General features: G+C 57.1%; 9 protein-coding genes across 9 annotated transcripts; 4 read left to right on the forward strand and 5 right to left on the reverse strand.

Annotated features, from left to right (window-relative positions):
- Nucleotides 1-5: 5 nt before the first annotated feature.
- On the reverse strand, nucleotides 6-917 carry EV422DRAFT_528412 (uncharacterized protein). The gene has a single exon (XM_053070280.1). The coding sequence runs from the start codon at nucleotides 845-847 to the stop codon at nucleotides 179-181; it is 669 nt and encodes a 222-aa protein (XP_052926087.1). The 5' UTR covers nucleotides 848-917; the 3' UTR covers nucleotides 6-178.
- A 93-nt stretch (nucleotides 918-1,010) lies between these two features.
- Nucleotides 1,011-4,252, forward strand: EV422DRAFT_528413 (uncharacterized protein). The gene is made up of 2 exons (XM_053070281.1): nucleotides 1,011-1,687; nucleotides 1,803-4,252. The coding sequence occupies exons 1-2, from the start codon at nucleotides 1,454-1,456 to the stop codon at nucleotides 4,050-4,052; spliced, it is 2,484 nt and encodes an 827-aa protein (XP_052926088.1). The 5' UTR covers nucleotides 1,011-1,453; the 3' UTR covers nucleotides 4,053-4,252.
- Nucleotides 4,253-4,661: 409 nt separating this feature from the next.
- Nucleotides 4,662-9,232, reverse strand: EV422DRAFT_495914 (raptor N-terminal caspase like domain-containing protein; the record flags this gene model as incomplete). The annotated part of the gene is made up of 10 exons (XM_053067838.1): nucleotides 4,662-4,911; nucleotides 5,063-5,296; nucleotides 5,380-5,510; nucleotides 5,584-5,700; nucleotides 5,740-5,843; nucleotides 5,909-6,033; nucleotides 6,107-6,224; nucleotides 6,303-6,411; nucleotides 6,515-6,916; nucleotides 6,980-9,232. The coding sequence occupies 10 exons, from the start codon at nucleotides 9,230-9,232 to the stop codon at nucleotides 4,662-4,664; spliced, it is 3,843 nt and encodes a 1,280-aa protein (XP_052926089.1).
- Nucleotides 9,233-9,714: 482 nt separating this feature from the next.
- Nucleotides 9,715-10,580, forward strand: EV422DRAFT_506171 (ADP-ribosylation factor-like protein 3-like protein; the record flags this gene model as incomplete). The annotated part of the gene is made up of 5 exons (XM_053068539.1): nucleotides 9,715-9,717; nucleotides 9,799-10,056; nucleotides 10,128-10,171; nucleotides 10,256-10,361; nucleotides 10,431-10,580. The coding sequence occupies 5 exons, from the start codon at nucleotides 9,715-9,717 to the stop codon at nucleotides 10,578-10,580; spliced, it is 561 nt and encodes a 186-aa protein (XP_052926090.1).
- A 1,155-nt stretch (nucleotides 10,581-11,735) lies between these two features.
- Nucleotides 11,736-13,377, forward strand: EV422DRAFT_506172 (WD40-repeat-containing domain protein; the record flags this gene model as incomplete). The annotated part of the gene is made up of 7 exons (XM_053068540.1): nucleotides 11,736-11,918; nucleotides 12,153-12,269; nucleotides 12,342-12,608; nucleotides 12,684-12,870; nucleotides 12,939-13,021; nucleotides 13,095-13,156; nucleotides 13,230-13,377. 7 exons carry the CDS (start codon nucleotides 11,736-11,738, stop codon nucleotides 13,375-13,377), a joined length of 1,047 nt encoding a protein of 348 aa, XP_052926091.1.
- A 624-nt stretch (nucleotides 13,378-14,001) lies between these two features.
- On the reverse strand, nucleotides 14,002-16,025 carry EV422DRAFT_595009 (phosphoribosyltransferase-like protein; the record flags this gene model as incomplete). Its single annotated transcript, XM_053073589.1, has 5 exons — nucleotides 15,562-16,025; nucleotides 15,281-15,367; nucleotides 14,760-14,887; nucleotides 14,505-14,676; nucleotides 14,002-14,428 (listed from the first exon to the last, which is right to left on the reverse strand). The coding sequence occupies exons 1-5, from the start codon at nucleotides 15,807-15,809 to the stop codon at nucleotides 14,002-14,004; spliced, it is 1,062 nt and encodes a 353-aa protein (XP_052926092.1). The 5' UTR covers nucleotides 15,810-16,025.
- A 55-nt stretch (nucleotides 16,026-16,080) lies between these two features.
- On the forward strand, nucleotides 16,081-18,104 carry EV422DRAFT_528431 (survival motor neuron interacting protein 1-domain-containing protein). Its single transcript, XM_053070282.1, has 4 exons — nucleotides 16,081-16,397; nucleotides 16,509-17,268; nucleotides 17,331-17,533; nucleotides 17,612-18,104. Exons 1-4 carry the CDS (start codon nucleotides 16,138-16,140, stop codon nucleotides 17,628-17,630), a joined length of 1,242 nt encoding a protein of 413 aa, XP_052926093.1. The 5' UTR covers nucleotides 16,081-16,137; the 3' UTR covers nucleotides 17,631-18,104.
- A 741-nt stretch (nucleotides 18,105-18,845) lies between these two features.
- On the reverse strand, nucleotides 18,846-20,318 carry EV422DRAFT_528433 (uncharacterized protein). Its single transcript, XM_053070283.1, has 2 exons — nucleotides 19,162-20,318; nucleotides 18,846-19,088 (listed from the first exon to the last, which is right to left on the reverse strand). The coding sequence occupies exon 1, from the start codon at nucleotides 20,007-20,009 to the stop codon at nucleotides 19,341-19,343; it is 669 nt and encodes a 222-aa protein (XP_052926094.1). The 5' UTR covers nucleotides 20,010-20,318; the 3' UTR covers nucleotides 18,846-19,088; nucleotides 19,162-19,340.
- Nucleotides 20,319-20,967: 649 nt separating this feature from the next.
- EV422DRAFT_45965 (putative YPT6-GTP-binding protein of the rab family) lies at nucleotides 20,968-22,930 on the reverse strand. The gene is made up of 6 exons (XM_053067244.1): nucleotides 22,842-22,930; nucleotides 22,500-22,721; nucleotides 21,720-21,938; nucleotides 21,528-21,639; nucleotides 21,267-21,433; nucleotides 20,968-21,179 (listed from the first exon to the last, which is right to left on the reverse strand). The coding sequence occupies exons 2-6, from the start codon at nucleotides 22,588-22,590 to the stop codon at nucleotides 21,115-21,117; spliced, it is 654 nt and encodes a 217-aa protein (XP_052926095.1). The 5' UTR covers nucleotides 22,591-22,721; nucleotides 22,842-22,930; the 3' UTR covers nucleotides 20,968-21,114.
- Nucleotides 22,931-24,239: the final 1,309 nt, after the last annotated feature.

Genomic DNA, 24,239 nt, shown 5'->3' on the forward strand with positions numbered 1-24,239 from the left:
GGAGTGGGGTCTTCGTTTCCGCATTGGGTGCGGTATGATACGTACGTATATGAACAAATACGCCATTCGCAAAAGTTCTTTTTTGCCGTGGGAAAGTCATATATACAGAATGAAATCGAAGCGACACCGTCGATGCTAATGCTAAGCCCAATCCGAAACCCGAATCCAAGGTGGCTGGCTACTCCTGATGCCTACCCTTCCACTCTCTCACCTTCGGATGCCCATCAACCCTCTCATGCAACTTCGCCAGCCTCTCAAACCCATCCACATAATCCCTCGGCACGCCATCCAACAACCCCGACTTCAACCACCAAAGCATCCCATGCCAAGTCAACTCCGCAATCGTCGGGTTCTCCCCACCCAGAACATACCCATCGGCCTGCAACCTCCTATCCACTTTGGTGAGGAAGGTGGTGAGTCTACCGTCCGGGGCGATCAGGGACCGGCGGGCGGCGCGTTTCTTCTCGGCGTCGGGTTCGTCCATCGTCGGCGAGATCAGAGCATCTACATCATCGCACGCACGCACCAGCTCGTCGATCTTCAAACACGCCAGCGGGTCCTCAACGGGGTACAGGCCATGGACGGGGTCAGCCAGTCGGGCGACATAGCGCAGGAGTGCGTCGGCTTGGGCAGCCGTGTGGGTGCCACCACCGGTGTCTGGGAATGTGATGGCGAGAGTGGGGACTTGGCCGTAGGGCGTTTTGGGTTTGGTTTCCGCCCAGCCTGCTTTGAGACGGGTGTCGGTGAAGGGGATGTTGGCGATGTGCAGGGCGAGGCGGATGGGTTCGGCGCGGCCGGAGATGTTGAAGTAGGTTAGGTTTAGGGTGGGTGGAGAGGACGGCAGCATGTTTGATGGTTCTGTGGGTGTTGTTTTTGAAGTGTTGGAGGTGTGAGGGGGCGGTCGAGGTACAGTATGGTGCGTGCTTTATATATGCGCGAGACGAGGCCAAGACGGAGACGTGTTGAGGTGCCGGTGGCTGTGAAGACAATTAGTTACCCAGGTGGCTGTGCACGTTGATATCGGCTCCTATCGGACTGGACTCCGCAGGCACCCGCACGCCGAACAACTCCGGGACACTATTTTGGGTAAGATGGGAAGAATCCCACCAACCGCTGACCCTACATGGTGTTACCAATTATGGCTGCAGTCAGCAAACAGAGGAGGAGAAGAGCAGGAAAGTGGCACTCATATACCCACCGCAGCGCCGCCTCACCTCGCGTTCCATCTTTCGCCGAAATTACAATTCCTTTCGACCATTTCCATCGACATCCCATCGTCCTTCCGAACGAACATATCCTCCTCGTCAACCCGAGAAAATCAGTTAGCGACCTTGCCTGCGAGAGAAAGGTCGTCAAGTCCTCCGGCCCGTGGCTGTACATACCTGCCTTGTATATATCTTTGTAAAAAGGGACAGGCGTGTACATATCTACACTAACGCCGTCCTCGAACACTATGGATATAACGACCGTCAACCGCTCATGGTCCCGCGACCTCCCCTGCGAGCTCGTGCGTCACATCTTCTCGTTCCTAAGTATCCGCGAGCAGGCGGTTGCAAGTGGAGCGTGTCGATTGTGGAAGGCCGGGTTTGGGGAGACGGATGTGCTTTCGTTGAGGGTTGGGGAGAAGGTGTTGAGCGTTGGCGCTAAGGAAGTGTTGGCGCGGTTTAAGAGGGTTGAGAGGCTAGAGGTAGGTCTTTGGCGAGAGATGACGAGGGCTGGGCAAGTGCCCGCGAGGGCTCAGTTGTTCTGACGAGCAACACTACAGGCCAAAAACTTACTTTTCCTTCAAATCCGTCCGTTAGCTCCATCAAGATGAAGAGTTCCCAAAACATCTCCTCGAGTTCTCCAACGGTCTGGCCCGCATGCCCAGCATCTCCAGCTTCACCACCGAAACCTCCGACAACATGATCAACATCCTCCACCCAGACGTGACCCCGCAACTCCGCCACCTGTCCGTCCGCGAATCTCTCGAAGCGCCCTGTGAGCACGTTTACCGCAACACCAGCAGCGTGCTGGACGTCATTTTCCGTAAGGGCCTGTCCACCATCGATATCAACGTTCCCTTGCTTATGGCTGCGGAAGGGTGGGAGGATTTGGAGTTTGACACGGTACCGGGGTTGCAGCGGTTGACGGTCCGGAGCTTACATTCTGACGCGATGATGGAGATGGTGGATGGGTTGTTTGGGAGGGCCCGGTTTCCGGATTTGATCTCCTTGACTTTGAATGGGGACGACGCGATGATCTCCGTGCAGCAGATGGAACAGATCGTTGCAGCTTGTCCGAATTTGAAGGAGTTGAGTCTAGGAGGATGCTACATCGAAGCCCGTACGCTAGAAGATGTGCTCACCACCCTCCCGAATGGGATGACGCACATGGCCTTCACGGGCTGCGAGTTCCCTCTCCCTATTCTCCGCCCCATCTTCGGCCTTCTCGGCGCGGAACATATCCTACGCTGCGTCCTCGCAAAACACCCGACTCTGACCGCGCTGGAGTTCGTCCACTGCAGATTCAGAGACTCGAATGTCGTGCCGACTCTGCATGTGCCCAGTCTCGCTGAGAACATGCTGGTCGCGCCCGGTCTTACGCGTTTGGTGCTCGTCGGTTTCGGCGGTGGCAACTACGCTCCGACAAATGCAGTCATCCCGCTCCTGAAAAGCTTCCCGCTGCTCACAGCCCTCCGGTTGGACGGGATCGTCGACCAGGAGCCCCTGATGTCAGTCACCCCGGCATTGGCACCAGCCGCCGAGGACGACATGATTTCCACCCCACCAGCATCTCTTTCGTCCGAGGATATCATCACCAACTTCTCTCAACTCCACATCCACGTCGCCCTCACGCGCACATCCTCGACCGACATCGCTGCGTCGGCTCTATGGTCATCCATCGCCGCCTTGCCCAACCTGCAAGAGCTCGAGCTCAAGTTCTGGAGAGGTACCGGCGCCGCCGCTGTGGAGGCTGAAGCGTTGACGCAGCCGCACGTCCCCGCTGCCGCTGAACCCGAGTTTGGCAACGATGCGGGGCCGGTAGCTACCACCACGACGATGGGGTATGAACCGATGCTTATCGATTCGGGGTATGGTACCCCGATGGAGGAAGCCACCACACCATCGTTCGCAAACCTCACCACTCTCCGCTTGCACAACCCCCGCTCCCTCCCGCGCCTGGTTACTCTCCTCCGTAACATCCCACAGCTGAGCACTCTAGCTTTGCACAATCTTTCCGCGGATCAGGACGTGGTGGAATCCTACCGCAACACGCCATATGCGGCAACACCATTGCAATTACCGCGTCTCCGTACACTCTCAATTCATGCGCATGGCACGGATTCGCCGACGCTGGTCGCGCACCTGACCCCGCAGATTGCGGCAGCCTCGCCCGGGTTACGGGATCTGTTCCTGAACGCCATGCAGCCGTTCCTTCAAACCGTCTTCACCCAACGACAGACCACTTTATCACCATCCCACTTCTCATCATCATCAAATCAACCCCACTTTCTAACCCGCCTCCCGCAAACCCACCACCTTCGGTCTTTGACAACAAAAGGACTCGTGGTCCCCCTCGCCAGCATCCCGCGCGCGTGGCAAAGCAGCTTACAGAATCTGCAGATTGCGCTGGAGCATTTACCCGAGCTGGGCGACGAGGGCGAGGGCACGATAGGCGCGTTCTTGGACGGGGCCAGGAGGTTGCGGACGCTGGTGGTGAATGTGACGAGGGCGTTTGAGGGGGATGTGCATCTAAGAGATGCGGGCAGTAGCAGCGGTATGGAAATCGATGAGGACCTCATCGTATCGCAGACCATCCCACGGCCATCATCATCCTCATCATCACCCGACGCCCCGACGCTGATGACCCACCAACCCGCCTCTCACACCCTCGAATACCTGCACTCCCGCCACGCGACCCTCTGCTCGCGCTACGCCGACCGGCTGCACGCCCGCGCCCCGTGGCTGGATACTTGTGTGGTGCGCGCGGCGGATGTGAGGAAGACGTGGGTCAAGCGGTGGTTGTTGGAGCGGATGGCGAGGGGGAGGGGGGCGAGGAGGGCGGGGTGAGAGGAGCTCTATTAGGTTTGATAGGGAATCTGGGCTTGGATAATACCTATTACTTTCTGATCTTTGGCGTATTGATGGTTGGTGGCATGTATCTCATAGTTTGGGACAACACTTTTCTTATTATGAGTAGTTTGGCAACATTTCTTATTTTGAGAAGTCAAGGTGATATTCACGAATAAACTGCACATGAAAGATATGAGGTCGAACCCCAATGACGTTTCGAAGCTTGCTGAACCCATAAAAAAAAGGACTACTTCGCCGACGCGAGTTTGCCAAGGCATCATCTGCGTGAGGTTTCCGTAACAAAGCGAGAAGATTAGATGTCCTTTGTGCTGATTTGCGTCTCTGTTCGGCGTAGTTAAGTTCGGCATCGCATTTATGATCTGAGGGGGTTGCAAAAGATACGCTGTGGCAACTATCCAGACGCGACTGTGACTCTGAGAACGTAGAATTTCGTCGTAGCGTAGGTCATGCATTGCGGTATATAGGTACAATGAAAAAAAAAATGACACGGTCTCCAAAGCAAACGCTAGTAGTGTACGTAAAAACGGCTATGGTGCGAAGGGACATGAAGAGGGAGGGGGTGAAACTATGTATTACCGGTGCAGGTTACGCAAACATATCGCTCGGGTCAACAGGCGCTGTAGCCGCCGTCGACATGGAGTACAGCGACACCCACGGCGTCGTTGTGGTCGTGCTCGCGATCAGCAGGCGCTGTGGGTGGAACGCGAGCGCGACGACGGGCCCGACGTTGCTGCTGGAGCGCTGCGTGAGGAACCCGCCGCCGCCCTCGGTGGACCGCGTGGTGCCGAGGAGGTGCCCGTCGATGTCCCCGATTCGGACGGTCGAGTCTTTGCCCCTGCCAAAACGAAAGGAGAACACAGGGTCCCGTGTGGGGATGATGAGTAACCACGAATATCAGGCACGTAACGCACAATCTCACCCTTACTACGTACCACGCAAAAACCGGCGCCCCAGGATGCACCTCAAAGCTCGTCAACGCATACCACCCCCTCCCCCTCCCTGCGGTGGGCGTCTGCTCATGCGTCGCGTAACCCCCGCCACTACCGCCCCGATCACTCATCGCCAACACATCCAGCTGCCTTACACTCTCCGCCTGCCGCAAATCCCACAACCGCACGTCCCCACTACTGCTCCCGGACGTCAGCAGGCTGCCGTCGGCTGCGGTCACGAGGCGGATGGAGAGGATGCGGGAGAGGTGTTCTTTGTAGGATCTTACGAGGCTGTTGGGAAAATAAAGCCCCCGCGTTAGAACGATGGCCCCGGACGGTTGAGATGACTATGGGCCGGAAAGGGGAGGATGAACCTGGAATGTGGCGCCTGCCGACGATCGTAGACATGCACACGCCCGTCGGCGAATCCGGTGAAGATGAGGTTTCCGCCCGTTTTGTGTGTCGAAAGGGAGGTTACTGCTCGTAAGTGTTTCGTGGGTATGACCTGCGAAAGCATCATGAGCAACATAGAACGCCCCGCCCCATTGAAACACGGATACCATCCCCATCCCCTGTACCTGTACACAACTCTCCTTATTCGCATCCCACACCCGCACCACCTTGCTATCCCCGCCACACATAAACACCCCGGAACTCTGATGCCAGTCAACCACCATCGAGCGGTCCGCGAGGGACTGGTACTTCTGGTGACTCCCGACCGAATCCGTCGACACGGATGTTGAGGCGGCCCCGAGATCAGGCAGCGCGCGCCAGCCGGAGATTTTCTTGATTTTGTAGGGCTTTTCGTAGTCGGAGTAGAGCTTTATGACGCCGTCGTCTGTAATGCGATGGGGTGAGCATACGAGCGAGAGGATGAGAAAGAGTGGGGGAGTGGAACGAAACCTGAACCAACGGCAACGAGGGTCAGATCGTTCTCGTTGATGAAGCGCAGGTAGGAGATTCGGCTGCCGAGCGGGTTGCCCATGTCGAAGTTTTGGAGCTTTGTCGAGTCGGACCAGTCGTGGACACTTAAACAGACGACAAAATGTCAGACGCAAAAAAAAAAGATCGTTCGAGGATGGGATTCTTGAGAACACGTACATCACGTTGGACCTCCCATTCGACGTCAACGCATGCGTCTCGAACGAATGGAACGCGATCTCGGTCGTACCCGTGCCTAGGACGTTCAAGCGACCGGTTTCTTGTAGGATCTCCACGGCTGGTCCGCGAGAAATGCGATTAGCGACGGACTCCCCTTGACGGTGGAGTGAGCATTTCCCCACGTGGGTGCACTTACGGCCGTAGCTGGGGGTGACCAACTGCTCAGAGGACAGTTCCCTGTTTCGCTCTGTCCGCCATTGTCGCTCGATGAAGCGGAGACTTCCGGGGTCGTCGATGTCTGGTGTCTGAATAGGTAGATGGCGGATGAAACAGAACAGTCAGTAACGACTGGGATACCCCACCAGAAGATCGCCTCGAGTGCAACTCCTTTTTTCTCCAAACACCAACCTGCATCTGCGGCTCCGCAAAAAACGTACAACTCCATTCAAAAAACGCATCCACATCGATCCCCGTCCAACTCGTCGTCGTCGTCATCGTCGCGGTCGTCGCCGGTGCCGGTTTAGACCCATCCGCATCCCCATTCTGCCCCGCAACCACCGAAAGCTGCCTACTAACAGCCTCCGCCATCCCATTCATCTCCGAGGACCTGTCCGAGCCTTTAGTGCTGCTCAAACTGCGTGCTTGGCCCCGGATCGGTGGGGCGTCCTGGCTGCTTATAGGCGGCGTATCGACTTCGGAGCGAGACACGAGGGTTTGAGAGATCATGTGGTCGACGAGGGCGGAAGCCCCGACGGCTACTTCCGGGAACGGGTCAACGGAGAGCGTTAACAGCCCTTTCCAGATGTATTGCTGGGTACGCAGGGCTGTGGGTGTGAGGATATCGTGTGGGGTGTGACGATCCGGGCCTGTAACCGAGCCCGGGGTGTTGGAGTCGGCGAGTTGGGAGGAGACGCTTCCGACGGCGTGGGTGGGAGGTGCCGCGGCCGCCGAACTGGCCGGCGGGGCATGCATCTGCAGCGTCTCATCAACCATCTCCGTCGCGATCGCCACCAACGGCTCGTTATCCTCCCTTGCAAACGCCGACAACGCACATACGAGTTCCCGCCGTACGAGTGGGGAGGCGTCCGCGACGGTCATCAGGGCTGCGCTGGCGATGTGGACGTGGATCATTGCCACTTTCTCACTTTTCTGCACGCCGCCTATGAGGCCTCGGAGCGCGGATAGGGCCGCGGCGCGCACGTCGGGGACGGGGTCGCGGAGGAGCCGGATGAGCTTCTCGTGCATGTTTTGTTCCATGGCTGTTGCTTTGGCTTCCGGGTAGTCTTCCCATACCTTGCCGGCGCAGATGCAGGACCATTGCCGGAGGAGGGGGTCTTCGTCCATTAGGTGTTCTACTATGGCGGGTAATACCTCCCCCTTCAAGCAGGCCTGTTGTCCGGCGGGGAATTTGTGGCAGAAGACGGAGAGGATGAAGGCGCACATCGTCCGCAGGCCGGAGGGGTTGGGGGCCATCGGCATCGTTGCTCCAGGGCTCAGCAGCTTGACAAAGTACATGAACCCGTTGTCCTTCAGCAAATCCGCCTGGCAAGATCGATCCACCACCAGAATCTTCGTCCAGATAAAGACCAGCAGAGGTTTCAGTTCCGGGGCGGGACTCTGCAGTAGCTTCAGGACGTATGGGAAGATGCCCACAAGCAACGCCAGGTTGACGGCCCATGGTCCCATGTCCAGGAACCGGCTGAGCAGCATCATAGCGCGCAGCCTGTGGATCTGACTTAGCAAGACTTGCAGCACAATAGGCAGCTGTTCTGGGGGATCTTCCGCGGTCAGCCCTTTCGACAGCCACACATCGAACGCCGTCAGCTGCTCCGCAAAGAAGGTGCTGTTCTGGTATTCCGCCGTCTTCCCGTCCTTGTCGCCGCTCAACAGCGCAGGTAATTGCGCAACACAGAAATCAGCGGCGAGGTCCCATGATTGCCACATCGTGTGTTGATGCGTGGGCGGGAGAACCGGTGAGCTCAATGGCGTGCAGCCGTAGTACCGCATGATTCTCTCTGCCAGCAGAAAGTTCCGGAAGAGTGCTGCGACCATCAGGTCTTGCCGATAGAGGCGTTTGAAGAGGTCGTGGGAGAGACTTGTCCATGCTATCGTGTCTGTAACGGCTGTGAAGATCCAATTCAGCTCTCCCAGTGGTGTCCGCCGATCGTTCAGCCGGCCGGGTATCTTCATGATCATGTCCGGGGTGATTGAATTGAGCAGCGGGTTCTGCGTCACCGCCCACCGTAATGCAATCTCCAGAGGGGTCGTCAGGCAACTGGTAAACACATCCGCAGGAAGATCAGGGTTCATCGGTAAGACCTGATTTGCCTGGCACGCCGCCAGCTGGATGCACGATTCCATTGGGACCTGCACCTCCTTATCCCCATCCGCCTGATCTTTCGTAGCCAGTCGTCCCTCCGCCGCTAGCTCCGCATCCCGTTGAGCAGCGAAGCGATTGAAAGCATGCAAGATATTCCCTGCATTGCTGCAGTCGTAGACGTAGACACATGGAGACCCTATCCACGTCTGAATGTCGTAGATGGAGATCGGGATGTACTGCGTGTAGTTCTTATTGAATACCCACAGCTCCCCGCCCTGCGTCGGCTTGGGCACCCCATGTCCGTTATAATGGAACAGCGCTCGCTCCTCCTTTGCGTTCCTCCTCAGCGAACAGCACAATTTCTTTGTCTCCTCCACAGACGGGTCCGGGGAAACGCGGAACCGAGCCCTTGGCTGCAGGACCTCATACTGGGTCTGCAGATTGCGCCCTATCGCCTCCAGCGCTTTACTACTCGTCAACGAGAACGGATCGATCCAGCACTCCAGCTTGGCCGAGGGGTGGGTGCGGACGAGATCGGGGGGGTCCACTCCGATGTTGAGGCAGATGATCATGACGGCCGACACGGTCTTCAGCCGCTCGCGCATACGCCAGTCTGCGGGCGCTTGCAGCGCTTTGCTCTTCTCGCTCGGTGTTTCTCGAACTCGGTTGTGCCGGCGTTCGGCGTAAAAGTTCGGGGGCTGGAATATCTCATTCGCCACTGCACCTTCCTTCGGCAAGCGTGGAGATAAATGAACGGAAGGCTCAGTCCAACGAGCAACGAATAGCCTCAGCGGCCCCTCTCGCATGGCAGGGCGAGGGTTAGCTGCCCCCCGCCGGTTCCCGCCTCCCTACCTCTGTTTCCTCTCCCACGTTTTCGACGACCACTTCGCTGGTCGCATAGTTCGCAAGGACGGCCGGTGGCGAGGCAGCCGGTGCGCCTGCTGTTCCGGCTATCGACATGCCGAGGGCTCTATGAAGGGGGCGGTTCACTCTAACGAATGTGGCCTCGATGAGGATGAAAGATCGCGCCTGGTGTCCGCTGTGGGCTGTGGACTGTCACGTCTTCCTTCTCGGTCTTCAGTTGACGCTCTCGCGTGGCTCGTCTTCAGCAGCTGCGTGCACTCCGACCCGCCCAGCCCCCCCAGCCCTGCCCTGTTTCTCTTGCCGACGGGCGACCACTCCGAGCGTCGGGAACAGCTGGGAAAGCCTCCTCGCTCCCCATTCAAGCGTTAAAAGCACCCAAAGCCGCCCGCACAAGCACCCAAACGCCCTCGTCCTTACGCTCACGATGGTACGTGCCCCGCTCCGCCGCCGCTCCCCCACCTTCCCTCCCTCCCTCACATCCAACCAACCTCTCTCTCTGCACACATAGGGCCTCCTCTCCCTCCTCCGCCGGCTCCGCTCCACGCCCACCGACCTACGCATCCTCCTCCTCGGCCTCGACAACTCCGGCAAAACCACCATCTTGAAACACCTCGCGTCCGAACCCATCACCGAGATCAAACCGACGCAGGGGTTCAATATCAAGACGGTGGTCGTGGAGGGCGTAAAGTTGACTGTGTGGGATATTGGTGGGCAGAGGGCTATTAGGCCGTATTGGAGGAATTATTTTGAGAGTACTGATGTTTTGGTAATGTTTTGGGGGAGAAAGGTGTTAACGCGGTGTGGGACAAGTACTGATGTGGATACGACATTTGGCAGATATATGTGATTGACTCCGCGGATCGACGGCGGTTGGAGGAAACGTGAGTATTCGTGCCCACATCCGCTACCACGCTCATCATGTAACGCTCCATACCTGACTGACTCGTCCTTGATCTTGATTGCAGAGGCGAAGAACTTCAACAACTCCTAGAAGAATCTAAACTCCTCGGCGTGCCGCTGCTCGTGCTGGCTAATAAACAGGATCTGGTTACCGCTTTGCCTGGGGATGAGGTAAAGCATCCAACCGTCCTGCATCATCGCACTCCCTTTGCTCACATGATGTATGGTTCTTGTTCTTAGATAGCAACAGGCCTCAACCTCAACGCGATCCGTGACCGGCACTGGCAGATCCAGCCCTGCAGCGGGAAAACGGGGGCGGGCGTGGAAGATGGCGTACAGTGGGCGTTGGGGCAGTGTCGTGGTGGGGCTGGGAGTGGGAAGGCGTCGTGAGGGGCGGGGTTGAAATGGACATAGTGGGACAAAGTGGGATGGGTGCGTTGGGGGTAGGATGGGTGTTGGCAGCGCCATGCGGCGGGGATACTAAGCAGGAGCGAGAGCTTACGGTTCAGCGATCGCCCACTGACCTCCGGCGACGCACGATGGGACATCGGCCGATTGTAAATTATAACACCCTCTCACAACAAAGGACATGAACGCTCATGTGTTTCCCGCCGATCAGTTTGAGAACTGTGACGGGGGTATATACGTAGATTCCATATTTGCGCGCAGGAATGGGACCATTGGTTTTCAATTTTGTTGCATGGACGGGGGGGGTAGTCAGTGAGAGTGGGGTGGGTGGTGGGGATAGTGGATGTGAGTGGGATATTGCAACGGGGAAGGACACGCCGTATGACACCGGTAACATCGACGGACACAGATCCGCGGGTTGATAAAGGACAGGATGGGTGAGAGTACGCCACCAGCATTTGCTTTGAGGGGTGACGGTCACCCCTCCTTCTGCTGGCATATTGCCTCTATGGAACCTTCGTGCACGTCTACGGAAAGCTCAAAGAGAGTGTATGAGAGCCGGGTTGGCGCTTTGCTGACCGTGGCGCTTTACCCGAGGCGTCCAGTGGGAGCTTCGACTTGAGTGGGAGAGGTGTCGATGTAGGCTGGGGTTATGTTAGTTGCGAGCGCTGTTCCGAAAGCAGTTCCGCCGAGTGTCGGACGAGTTGGAAAGCGAACGGACGCGTTGGACGGGGCCTCGACAGGTGGACTAGGTGGACTTGCCTGCCCCAGCGCACATCCTTCTTCCGCAAAAGGCACAGCAGGCAAGCACTGCAGAGCACATACACACACAGGAGTACTGTACACTCCGCAGGGCCACCCACTCTCACGCACTGCCCACGACGGGAAACGGAGTCAAGCCGTAGCACCTGCGTAGAACGTCCGGACGTTGACTTCCCAACCCACACCGTAACCGGAGAGGTCCTCACTGTTCCACTTTTCGGACCTCGCCAGATCGGACTTGATCGACCCAGACGGCTCTTGGAGCACCTCTGGGAAACCATCAGCACCATAAACACAGCAGCCTCACCTCTCTTCACCATGGACGTCGAAACCCCGCCATCGCACCTCACCCACTTATCCTCATCCAAACCCATCATGTCCGAACATACATCGACACCAGAACCTTCAAAAGAAGAAATACTCTCGTCCCTGCGACTACGCCGTATCGTCCGTGAGAACCATGGGAAAGCTATCAATCATTGTGCTTTCTTTACGGAGAGGGCGCAGAAGGGTGGGATAAGGGCGGGGAATGTTTTGGTTACTGTTGGGGGAGACCAGGTGGGTTTGCGAGGAGAGGTGGTGGTTGAGGGTGAGGCAAGGGATGGGAGGCATAGAGGATGGTTGAGGAACTACGGGGATCGAAGCGAGGGGGGATGTTGGAGGAACTGCGGCGAGCAAAGCGAGGAGGCCGAGCCGAATGTGCGACTTATCCCATCCAACCACTCGTTTCGCGCGGAGGATATCGTTTGTTCAGGTGTTCGTCTTCTCATCATTCTCCCCGTATGTCGCTAGGTAAACTTCTACGACAACGCACACTGCGGCGACCATCTGGACATCATGTCCCACTTCGTCGTTGGCGGCGGTGTGTACTTCCCCGATGCACCACAGCCGGAATCCGGCGAACCCCCCGTACGTTCTCACTACCCCATCACATCACATCACATCCCAAACTCACAACTAACCCCACATCCCATTCCAAAGGAACTCCTAACCTCAACCTTCCTCCCGCACCCAACCGACGCCCTCCTCGCCGCAGCCGGCACCGACGCGACCATCCACATCATCAGCCTCACGCGTTCGCAGGAGATTGCCCAACTCACCGGTCACACCGCGACCATCACCCATCTCGAAACCCACCCGACCGATGACGAGCTGCTGCTCTCGGTGGGCGAGGACGGGACGGTGCGGATGTGGCATGTGGGCGCGCGGAGGGAGGTCGCGAGGTGGAGTGTGAAGGCGCGGTGTGCGGTAAAGTTCTCCCCCTGTTTCTTTCCTCATATATGCATCACCGGACTGCTAAAAACCTTTTGATGGTGGTTGCAGACGTTCCACCCGAACGGCCTCTCCTTCATAACCGCCTCCCCCCGCGGCGTCATCCGCGACTGGGAGATCCCGGACGCCCTCCTCGACCTGTCCGCAGACGACGCCGCGGTGTACCCGCACGAGACGGTCGAGACCGGGTTGCCGGTTGCGCAGGTCGTGGAGACGTTTCATGGGGGGTGTTGTATAGGTGGGCTTTTGAATGGGGTGAGGGGGAAACGGAGGGGTGTGCTTGTGCTAACGGGGGTATGATTGTAGACGATATACGATACGTGGACTCCCGCGTGTTGTCGAAGGGCGTTAACGGGAAGGTGGCGTTCTGGGACCCGCTAGCGGAAGAGGTAAGGTTTCCGTCCCACCTTCCCAACACCGTAACCCATCTCTTCGTCTAACCCACCCCCGAAATGAGTGCAGATCATCCACATCTTCCAAGTCAAAGGGAGCACCGGACACAACACATGTCGGTTAGGCATCAGGTAAGTGTGCACCTCTGTACATCTCTCCCCCCCGCCGTACGCTTTCTCATATCGGGTATGTATGAATTCCCAGCACGGACGGGACCCACTTCTGCGTCGGCACGCCCGCCGGCTCCGTCGCGGTCTACAGCCTCGCCGCCGGGACACTGGTCAGCGTGCTCGCGCACCCGCGCTCGAATAAGGCGGTCAGGGCTTGTGCGTTTGTCGAGGGGGATCGGTGAGCGTGGGCTTTTTCGCGGGGGGCGTGCGATGAAGGGAAGGGGACTGACGCGCGTTGGGTGGCAGGAGTATTGTGTATGTTGGCGGGGATTCGTTGATTTGGAGGTACGTCCTTTTGCCTGCAAAGGAGTCTCGTGTCTCCGTGGACACCCGTGGACACCCCGTTCTCGTCAAACTCCTCACACATTCCTTCCCCCACCTCAGATTCGACTACATCCCACCCGACCCAGCCCGCAGCGCCGTCACCAAAACCATCACCGACGATGACGACGCGATGCAGGAGTAATCAAACGGTTCAAAGAAGTGTGAAACGCCCGTGCGTGATTTGGTTTTTATACATAGAACAGCGGGAGCAGAAAATGAAATATACAGGATATATGTGCAGGGTAGGCGATGACGGTCGGGATGGGGATTGTAGGCTAGGGCTAGGCTATGGAGATGTGGGGGAAAAGGGGCGGTGTATGTGGGGTTGCGACGTAGGGGTATTGGTATGAAGAGGGATAAAGGTGGCAGGATGCCGGACAAGCTCTTTTGTGCATGCAGGGGCAAATCCGATATGCGAAGAGAGTAGAAAAAAGAGCTTAAAAGTGGGGTAGCAGGCCCCCATTCCCAAGTGATACCCTCCCTCAATAGGGCGTCTGATCAAACAAAAAGCTGACGCTCTCCCCATTATGTATCCTCCTGACCGCCTCGGCAAACACGCCCGCGACATCAAACACCTTCAGCTTGCCGCCCGCGCGTTCCACATGTTCCTCCTGCGGCACACTGTTCCCGACCACGACCTCGTCGATACTGCTCGCCCTGATCCTCTCGACCGCGTCCCCGCTGAGGATCCCGTGCGTGATCAACGCGTAGATCTTTGTCGCGCCCGATTTGGTGAGCAGGGCCGCGGCGCGCGTGATGGTGAAGGAGGTGTCGGCGATGTCGTCGACGAGGATGCAGACGCGGTCGCGCACGTCGCCGACGAGGATGAGTTCGGACCCGGCGGCGATGCGCCGTTCTTTGTGCACGAGGGCAAAGTCCATGTTGAGTTTGTCGGCTATCAGTGTCGCTCTAAAAAATGTCAATACGAGAGAGGGGGGGGGTTAGATATGGAGGGGGAGGCGGCCGGGTGAGTGATGCAACGAACCGTTTGGCGCCACCGGCGTCCGGGGTGACGATGACGGCTTCTTGGTAGTTTGGGATCTTCTCTTTGATGTATTTGATCATGAGGGGTTGGCTGTGGAGGTTGTCGACGGGGACGTCAAAGAAGCCTTGGAATTGAGGGTCGTGGAGGTCCATTGTGATGATGTGGTCTGCGCCTGGTGGTATGACAGTGGTGAGGTCAGTCAACATTCCCGCTCCATGAGCATGGAGGGCAGCATTTTACGAAGGGTGAACATACCAGCAGCAGTAAGCATATTCGCCATCAACGTCCCACTCCTCGCTGTCCACTGCTTATACGCACTACTGACCCCACTTGGCCCCGCATACGCCACATCGGGCCTCTGCACCGTCAAACTCGTCGCCTCACTCTTTGGCACCGACCGGCTGATACTCGACACCCTGCCCCCTTCATCCAGCGACATGGTCGACCCCTCGCGCAACTGCCGCGATTTGGGTGTCACGGGCGACGGCGAAAAGTAGTCGTCGTCGTCGTAGTCCGAGTCGGGGAACTCGAGGGTTGATTTGGTGCGCTCAACGGTCATGATGGAGGCGAGGACGGGGGGTGGGGTGGGGGGTTCGGAGAGGGGGTACGTGGTGCCGTTGGTGAGGGTGGGGAGACCGCCGCCGGCTTGGCTGTTGCGGGTGGGGAGGAGGTCGGAGACGGAGACGGAGGAGCTTTGTGTGCGGAGAAGTTGGGAGTCGAAAGGGCTGGGCTTGTCTGCACTGTGTTTTGCGTCCTTTCCGTCGTGCGATTTGAACCGTGAGACGGACATGTTGCCTACTCGCCGGTAGGGCGTTTCCGTCTGTCGGGCGTATGGGAAACACGGCAATACCGCTGTCACTTTTCTAATATCGGGACGAGCGATGATTAGTCTCCATCCTCTGGTTTGTCAATCGATGCATGATGAATATAGACAGAAGATCACCCTCCGCTCGCAACCTCCTCCCTTCCGCTCGGCACCCTCAAGGAGGCATTCCTGTGCCCATGGCACAGTTGGGCCCACCTCCTTCGCATCCTCCTCGCTCCGCTCGGGACTCACCTAGCACTAGCAGTCTTACAAGCAGCGATCATGATGAGCAACTCCATGAAGTTATCGTTAACGTTCCCACAGCCTGACTGGATGATAAAGACGTCCTGTTCGCGGACGGACTCTCTGACTTCGACGTTTGTCTCCTTGTTTGAGAATTTGGAGAGGGTGCAGGAGCCGAGGGGCACGCCTAGCCGCTCGCATATGGCTTGTGCGAGGCGGGGGTGTGAGGAGCCGGAGAGGACTGTAAGATCTCGCATAGTGGTTTATGAGAGTGGCTTGCAAGGAGGAGGATGCTGAGGGGTGGTTTCTCTGAGGAAGTGTGCAGAGACTTTGAAGCGAGTGGGCAACGAAAGCTGCGGAGCCTGCGTACGGGAGTAGATCGAGTGAGGGGTGCTCCAGGAAGAGAGAGTGTATGTGTGTCTGAGGGGGGGGGATGCCGATTGAGCTGTGCTGTTCGTCGGCTGGTTGAGACGTTGCAGTTTGCAGGAGGGTCCTCCTTGGGTCCTCCTGTAAAGTTGCGCGGGGCTCGCTTTCCCTCTCTGCGTTCTTCCCAGCGTTCTTCCCACCACCCAGAAGGCCCCCACAATGCACAACAACAACCACTACCACCGCAGCCGCTCAAACTACACCGGCAACGCTCACAGTACCCACAACAACAGCGGGCGCAACGGCCGCGGCACCACATACTCAGACTGGACCCAGGCCGACGAGGATACAATAAAACGACCCGCCCTGCCTCTCAACGGTTACGCCGACAACGAAGAAGACGAATATGAGGAAGGGGATGAGGGGTTCGAGGACGGCGCTGTGCCGGCTTCCGGCTTGCAGTATTTGAAGATGGTGAGGTAAGGTGTCCAGTCGAGCGGTGGCCAGATAATCAAGGCGACCGATAGGGAGCAGGATATCGTTTTCATCCATCACACCCTCATCCATCGTCGGTCAATTCGACTTTACAGAGCACAAGCGAACGCATGCCCACAAGTGGTTCGAGTTGACTACCCATCACACAAGCAGCAGAACCACGGGCAAAATCCCACAACAACAACAATGGTCCCAGATATCCGACACCAATACTTCACGGCCCAAAACTTCCAAGCCACATCCCGACAAGCACCCACCCCACCCCACCTCCGCCCAACCCCCGAATGGCTCGCCAGCTTCCTCGCCCGCTTCGAGGCCCTGCGGAGCACGCTCGCCGCCCACAGGAAAGCGCTACTGGAAAGCGGAAACATGACATCAATGTACAAACCGCACCCCGCGAACGAACGCGCGTGGAAGACCTTTTGTTACGGCGATGGGGACGGGGAACGTGGCGCGTCTGCGGGGTCATCATTATCCGGGGCGCAAACGGCTGAAGAAGGTGGGAGCGACCACCTTGCGAAACGAAAGATCGGCCAACTGCATCTCCCCGAAACGCATGCCGCGAAACGTGCACGGATGGATCAACAGCAGGAGGGAGGAGGAGATACCACAGCTATGGACATTGATGCAGACGTGGACACGAACCAAACCGACGCATCAGAAGCAATGGAATCCATCCCGATCCTCGAAGAAGAGGAAGAGGAAGAAGGACAATCCGTACCCACACCACCACCACGAAACGACCGCGAACCCTGTACCAACATCGTCGTGCGCCTCGAACAGGGCGAAACCATACGGCTCCTCAACTTCCACGCAAAGTGGTTGAACGAAACTACCAGTATATCCGAAGATCAGGTTCGTCCCTCCCCGTCTCCTCCCCATCCCCCTTCTTCCACTCACCCCTATCTATTTTCCAGGGGCAATGGCTCTTCGCGCTCCTCCTCCGCCTGGACCCCCTCCTCACCGCCGACGAACTAGCGATCCTCCGCATTCTGTGCAAGACGTGCCGCCGGCTCCGCAGCGCGATGGCGACGGATCTGACGCTGGAGGATCCGAGAACGGCGTCGTTGAACATGGTGGTGGCGATTGTGGGGAGGGTTTTTGGACAGTTGGATTTAAGGTAAGGAGACTTGGGGCTGGGAGGGGGTTGTTTTGTGTTGTCAAGGGTTTCTCATGTTGAGCCCCGTTCTCTATTTAGTGACGACGCCGAATTCTGAAACACCCGCGATCGGCTGCTTTTCGCGACCGTAATCCACCACAACGTACGAACGAGCCGTCCCGCACACACAACGACCGATTCGAGACCATCCAAGCAGCAGCACCCCAGCATGGGCAATGCACACTCCTTCCCTCAAGGCATCTTCCGATTAAACAGAAGCAGCGTGATGTCCCACACACATTCATCCCACCATTACGGCGGCGTATGAACGTATACGTCCATGCAGAATAGCCCGCGTTTTCCCGTTTGAGACGCAGGAACATCCCTAACGTAGGCTTGTAGCTGTAGGGAGGATATAATCTGCATACATTGCAATGCATACCCGGAACTCCTGGGCGATAAACGCATGCTTGGCCAGTGTGCACTGCTCTGAGCCGTTCATGCCATTCATCCCGGGGATGGGGGATTTGGCGCCTGTGCGATGGCCCCCGTCGATGAAAAAAGCACAATCGCACCATCACGAGCAGGCGGGTCCGTTCGTGTATCCTTGCAGAAATGAGGGCCCTTTTGCGGGGTAAGGTGGGGTTCTTGCTCACCAAGGCTGGATATAAGATGCGGGAGTGGGTCGCGTTCATCACAGGAAGGGGAGGTACAGTACACTGGGTGTATAAGACGGTCGACAGACGCATTTGACGGAAATGCCAGAAGCCCAGGCCCACCTCTACATATACCAAATGCCACTTGCGCGGGCGCAGGCGAAGTCGGATGAGATACGCAACTTCCGAAACGTCGTGAGCAATTGTCGGTGGAGGATTGTCGGTGGAGGAGGGAGTAAAAGGGGTTTTCTGCTGTAACCCCATGGCCTGATGTTCAACCTTGTTTGAAAAAAAAAATTGCTGCTCAAGTGCAACTGCGACTTCCTCGGACGACGGAAAGTTGGCGGGATAACGGGATCGCGATGGTGGAATATCTATCTTCTACTCCATTGCGTGGAGAAGATTGCCCGTTTACCGATGAAAATATAGCGATGGGGGCCATAATTTCTCACTCCCTTGCGCCTACAACCTTAATAGCTTGCTACAACCTTAATAGCTTGCTGGCCCAAAAGCCTTGAAATTTGGGGTCACGCCTGCCTCGGACAACAAAAAGCCGGCGGGGATAACGATATCGCGAGGTGCAGCCTCGTTCAACATACATACACTGGGTGTATAAGACGGTCCGCTTTTGACTGTGCTCGGACTGGGCGAGCGTACCGTCGAGCCGCTAGCATTTTTTGCGTATTGGGATGTGGTTTTACGTTGCCCCCAATCGGCTGATGACCCATTCTGCCAAACAGCGGCCTCGAGGGAGCCAGGGGGCACTCGAATTTGTTTCTTACAGCAGTGCTGGACCGCTCGGGAGAATAAAAGATGGGGCGAAGACGGACTTCCCAGCCAAAGTTCAGAAAGTCAACCGTCATGAGGAACATCTTGGTCGGCATTGGTCATTGCGGTGGTCGTTTCGCCTTGCGCGGCAGGTCAGTAGTGAATCCAGTTCATTTCCCCTGGTCTGCTGGCCCCTCTTTCTGACCCCCCCTGTCAACTTGTAAGGCGGAGCGGCAGACGCGACAATTACAAGACACTTTGTTTGGGCAACACGCGAAGTCGGGGCTTACCACATCACGCGTCAACCTCGTCGCATTCGCACCCCTGCCCCCTCTGGTCCTCCTGCATAAACCAGCGTGCGGCCAATGAATACAACGCCTAGAACCCCCGCTAGAACCCGCGACTCACTTCCTCCCGTCGCCCAACACAATGCCCACCCACAGAACCTCCCCACGGTCCCCAGTAACGAAGGGCGGAAATGCAAGACTGGACCGGGGGAAGTGAACGATGTAGCAAGCGATCGGCTTCGGGGTCTGATTCGCATGGGGGTTTCGCCCAGGCAGCGCGTGCTGGGTGCGGGCTGGGGTGTTTGTGCCGTTCTTTCCCTTTGGATGGGTGGGGATCCCTTTCTCATCCCGCCTCGCTGGAGAGGTGTGGGTGTATGATAGGATCCGGACGAACCCGCATGCGTTTGGCCAGCACCCCACACTCGTGTCGGGAAACGCGCCCTGTTTCGGGGTTTTTTGCCGCACGCCCCGAATTGGGGACTGGGCAAAGAGAGAAAGTCCTAGCGAGAAGCCCCCGAGATGTGCTGGGCAGAAAAAAAAAACGAGAACATTCGTCCCGTCCGATGGCAGAACCGGATGGGGGCGGGTTAAAGGAGCGGGATAGGCTGAACGATGCTGTCTCGCCACTCCGGCGCAGACGATAGATTGCCGTACGGGGCGACGAGAACGCCAACTGGAAGCGGGTGGTGGGCGCGCCGCCAGGACCTCCCTCTCGTCAAAAACCCCTTCTCGGACCCGCCCCTGCGATCGAGCAGGCGCGCCTTTTTGTTGGTCAAGCGGGCGCATCTCGTCTCTTGGTCACTACGCGTAAAGTGGGACGCGTTTTGGACGGTAACTCCGACGCTTACATACTGTACATACACTTTTCCAGCGGCCGGCGGAGACACGGGGGGGGGGTGGCAAAGGCTCCCAACGCCGTCGATACCACCCACCCAACTCGCCTCCGTTCCCGCCCATCAGAGCGGGTACTACCAAACCGTCGCTTACTGCGTCCGCCGCACGACGCCCATTTAGCATTCCCGAACGCGTTACGATTCAAACAGCCCTGTCCAAACACACCTCTAAATGGTCGGCGGGGCAGAGATGGGTTGGGACTGGGGGTTTGGGCGGGGGGGTGGGAATCGGGTGAGTCGCACGGCCCCCCACGGGCCCCGCACGGCACAAAACAACACTCTCCCGTGGGGAATCTGACAGGGCGGGGGTGGCGAGAAATGTGGTCTCCACTTACCCGTGCACGGAGACTGGCTGAAACATGCATCTTGAAAGCCAAAAATGGGCGTGCGTCGGGGGGTCATATATAGGCGGCGCTCGGCACCCGGGGGGAGCGCCGCGAGGGGGAGATTCACGCACCCCGGAATAGGACTTTCACAATCTATGGGCGAGCTCGGTGACGGGAATGCCATGTTATGGCCACGACGGGAAAGTGCAGCATGGATCAGCAGAAAACGCAAAATGAAGAATGGAGGGAAGTGGAAATGGGGATAGCCACAGCGGGCGGGAAGAAGGAAAAAAAAAAAGAGGCACGCCCCCCCGAATAGATTACATTCCCCCCAACGAAACGAAACGGAAAAAAGCATAGAAAGGAACAACTCGAACATGAAAATGCGTTATGAGATGATGGAAAACCCCATCCTGTCCGACGGGCCGAAAAATGCCACTCAACCTCGCCCCGCTTCCCCCAAGCCCCGTCCGACAAAAGCCCTCTAGGTTTTCTCCGCGCGCCAAAATCGACATGTTCGCAAGTCGAACATCCAATCCATCACGGTCCCCCCTTCGAACAACAATTTCCCAACGATATGGCGATATGGCGTGTCGAAAACACTTTTTTTTTCGGTTTGAATTTAATGATGAAATGGTGATTCTTCCCGCGCGTAATGTGTTATATGTCAGATCAGCACGAGCAGCTAGACCCCTCAGCCGGTTTCTGAGACGCCGGGTTGAGTTGCAGATCAATCACTAAAATAGATAATCAGACAAGAATCAGCCCTTCAGAGTTCCTCAAAGTCAGCTGCCAAAAAAAAAGCGAAATGTCATCACACATACTCTGATTCCCACCACCCCCCTGTTCACTGTTCGCCTCCATCCCCGGCAACGCATTCGCAATCTTCCTAAACAGCGCCTTGACGTTGTATCCCGCCTTTGCGGACGTCTCGATGTACATCACGTTGAACTCTTTGGCGCGCTTTTCGCCTTCTTCTGTTGATACTTGTCTAAGATAATGATCAGAGGAGTGAGTGGGGGGGAGGCGGGGATGGGAAGGGGAAGGGGCCGGGAACATGGGGGAGGGTGATGTATTGATTTTACCTTTTTTCGGAGAGATCGGTCTTGTTGCCCACCAACACGATCAAGACGTCGTTCCCTCGCTCGGCGCGGACGTCGTCTACCCATTTTGTTGTGTTCATGAACGAGTTGCGGTCTAAGAGAGTGGGGAGAAATATAAATACGTTAGATCATCGTGATCTCGATTCAACACACCCCACTCTCTAATCGACTCACTCGTTATATCATAGACAACAACAGCAACGCTCGAATCGCGGATATAACTTGGAATCAAGCTGCGGAACCGTTCCTGTCCTGCGGTGTCCCACAGCTGCAGACGCACGGTCCGCTCGTCCGAGTACATTGTCTTGGAGAGGAAGTCGATCCCGATCGTCGCTTGGTAGGTGTTGTCGAAGGTGTCGTACATGAAGCGGGTGATTAGGGAGGTTTTGCCGACTGTGGGGATACAGGAGAGGTTGAAATGATTAGGGACAGGTGATGAGAGAACGGTGGCGTGGATGGAAGAACATCATGCTCGCTAGCGCCGCGACAGTGTTGTTCACGAAGTGTTCCCGAAACCAAGAATGTTCGCTTCTCGTTTGCACAAGGTCCGATGGCAAAAAGGCCATCCGACGCTCATTATCACTCGCAAACCCTTGCTCCACTTGATGAGCTGGCGCTCACCATCGGTTGCCACCCTCAAGTACTCCTGTGCCTACGGCCCCAACTCCTCAAGCATTCTGACGCCTCGTTTCGCTCGCCGCTATCATCTCGCAATTGCTGGCCGCCATTGAATAGCTCTCGCTCGAGACGACCGCTCGCCCTGGCTTTGCTTGGTTTGGGACAGCACAACCCTCCCTCCGGTCGACCACCATAGGCTCGCAACTTTTCGCCATTCAGCCGCATCCGACTTTCCCACGCTCCACCTCATCCCCGTTCAATTCGCAATTTTCCCCGTCTCATCCACCACCTTTTTCCTCGATATTCAGCAGCACCTCCTCGGTTGTAAATACCCACCAGACTGCTCGCCGAGAAAGACGAGTTTGAATTTCCTGAGCGGTAGAGGTGCCGCGACCTCTGGGTTTGATTGAGACGCTGCAGAAGCCATTGTCTCTCGGTATGACTCTCTATTTCGCTATTGCTTTTGTGTGGTGTAGCGTCTTTTGGAAGAAGCTAGGTGTTGGGTGGGTTGGAGTGTCAGTGGAGAGCCGGTTGACGAACGATCGTTGCAAAAGATTGCTGTATTGTGAGGGCACGCGTAAGTGGGAAGGAAAGCGTGGCGGGGAAAATGGAGGTGAGAAAGAAGATCCCGTTGGGGTCTGGCTGGGGGAGAGGAGCAACGAGAGTGATAAGCGTTACCTGGCAGACGCTGGTGAAGCGGTGGGGTTGAAGGTGAAGGAGGGGGTGGGGGCAGCTTGCGAGTTGCGGGATGGGGGGGGGGGGGGGTTTAGCGGCCGAGCAGCGTGCTTTGGCGGAGTGGAAGGGAGTAGGGCGGTGCGGCTGCGTGGCAGTCCTTAGCGGTACTGTAGTGAGATTGCAATGATCATCAGAGGCTCTCTTGATGGGGGGATCATATGAACTTGCGAGTCTTCTTAAGATTAGTCTGGTGCGGACTGCGTGACCCCACGTGACCACCCTTAACCTCCCGAGTGATGCCTGCCATCTGCATGTCATCCCTCTCCCCCCGCGAAGCAGCTCATCGCGCGGCATCTGACACCTGTCAACTTCTTGAAACGACTACAGACCCAACGCTCCCTTTCATCCGTTAGGGCGATGGATGGACACCGGACGAGGAATTCCGTGCGCTGTTGGTATTTGGTGGCTTGTCGAACTCATCGGTGGAAAACCGAGCACTTTGCACTGGCAGTGGACACCTCTCGGCGCGGGAAATACCGGACCCAACGCTCGATGGACGTGAAGATACGATAACTTTGAGCGAGGTCTGGGCGTGGGCAACCCCCGGCGGAGAAAGTCACTGGCAGGCAATCATGCAGGATCGCGCTCTCTCCACGCCGAGATGACGATGCGCCACTGTGCCATTAGTTGAGGTGCCCAACATCGACCATACTGACACTGTCGAAATTCGGGACATCGATGCTGGCCGCCTCGCTGAGTGAAGGCATTGGAACAAAGCAGTGCAGCGCAACCTTCTGGGTCACACCTCTGGTTCCGGACAATCCGAGCCGATGATTTCGTTGTGTGTACTTCAAAGCGACAAAGTCCCAGGAGATGTGGAAACGGTCAAAGGCATACTTTGCTTATCGCCATACGCCGCTGGACAGCGGGTCCATATTTCTAATCGCCTACGCCGGCGACTTGGATCAACTCTGGCTCCATGCATTCGGAGCCTCTGGCTGGGTGTCTTTCAAAGTGACAAATTCCCGGAACTGTGGACTTGGGAAACTTGGAGGCGGAATTAGGACGGCCTTAGAGGCAAGGGTGGCGGGTGCTTCAGGCGCGAGTTCGCCGTGAGAATCTAGTCAAACCTCCGTCGCCTTCCATGACTTTATACGCACCTGCCTCTGCTTTGAAGATTCTCGCAGGGGGCGGCTGGCGCCATGGAAGATGGCCCAGGTACCAGGTTGGAGGACGGTCGGCGCCCGACGTTCCTGGCAAAACCTGGCAACCCAAGGATATATTCTGGGACTCTGGATGAGAAGGGACGTCCATACCGTCGAGGCCACCGACATTCCGGCACTCAGGGGATCATACAGTAGGTGGCCAAAACTGAGGTTGCGCGCGGTGGGAGGTTGCTTG

The sequence above is a fragment of the Fimicolochytrium jonesii genome (genome assembly GCF_025526975.1).
Source record: "Fimicolochytrium jonesii strain JEL569 chromosome Unknown EV422scaffold_10, whole genome shotgun sequence".
NCBI lineage: Eukaryota > Fungi > Chytridiomycota > Chytridiomycetes > Spizellomycetales > Powellomycetaceae > Fimicolochytrium > Fimicolochytrium jonesii.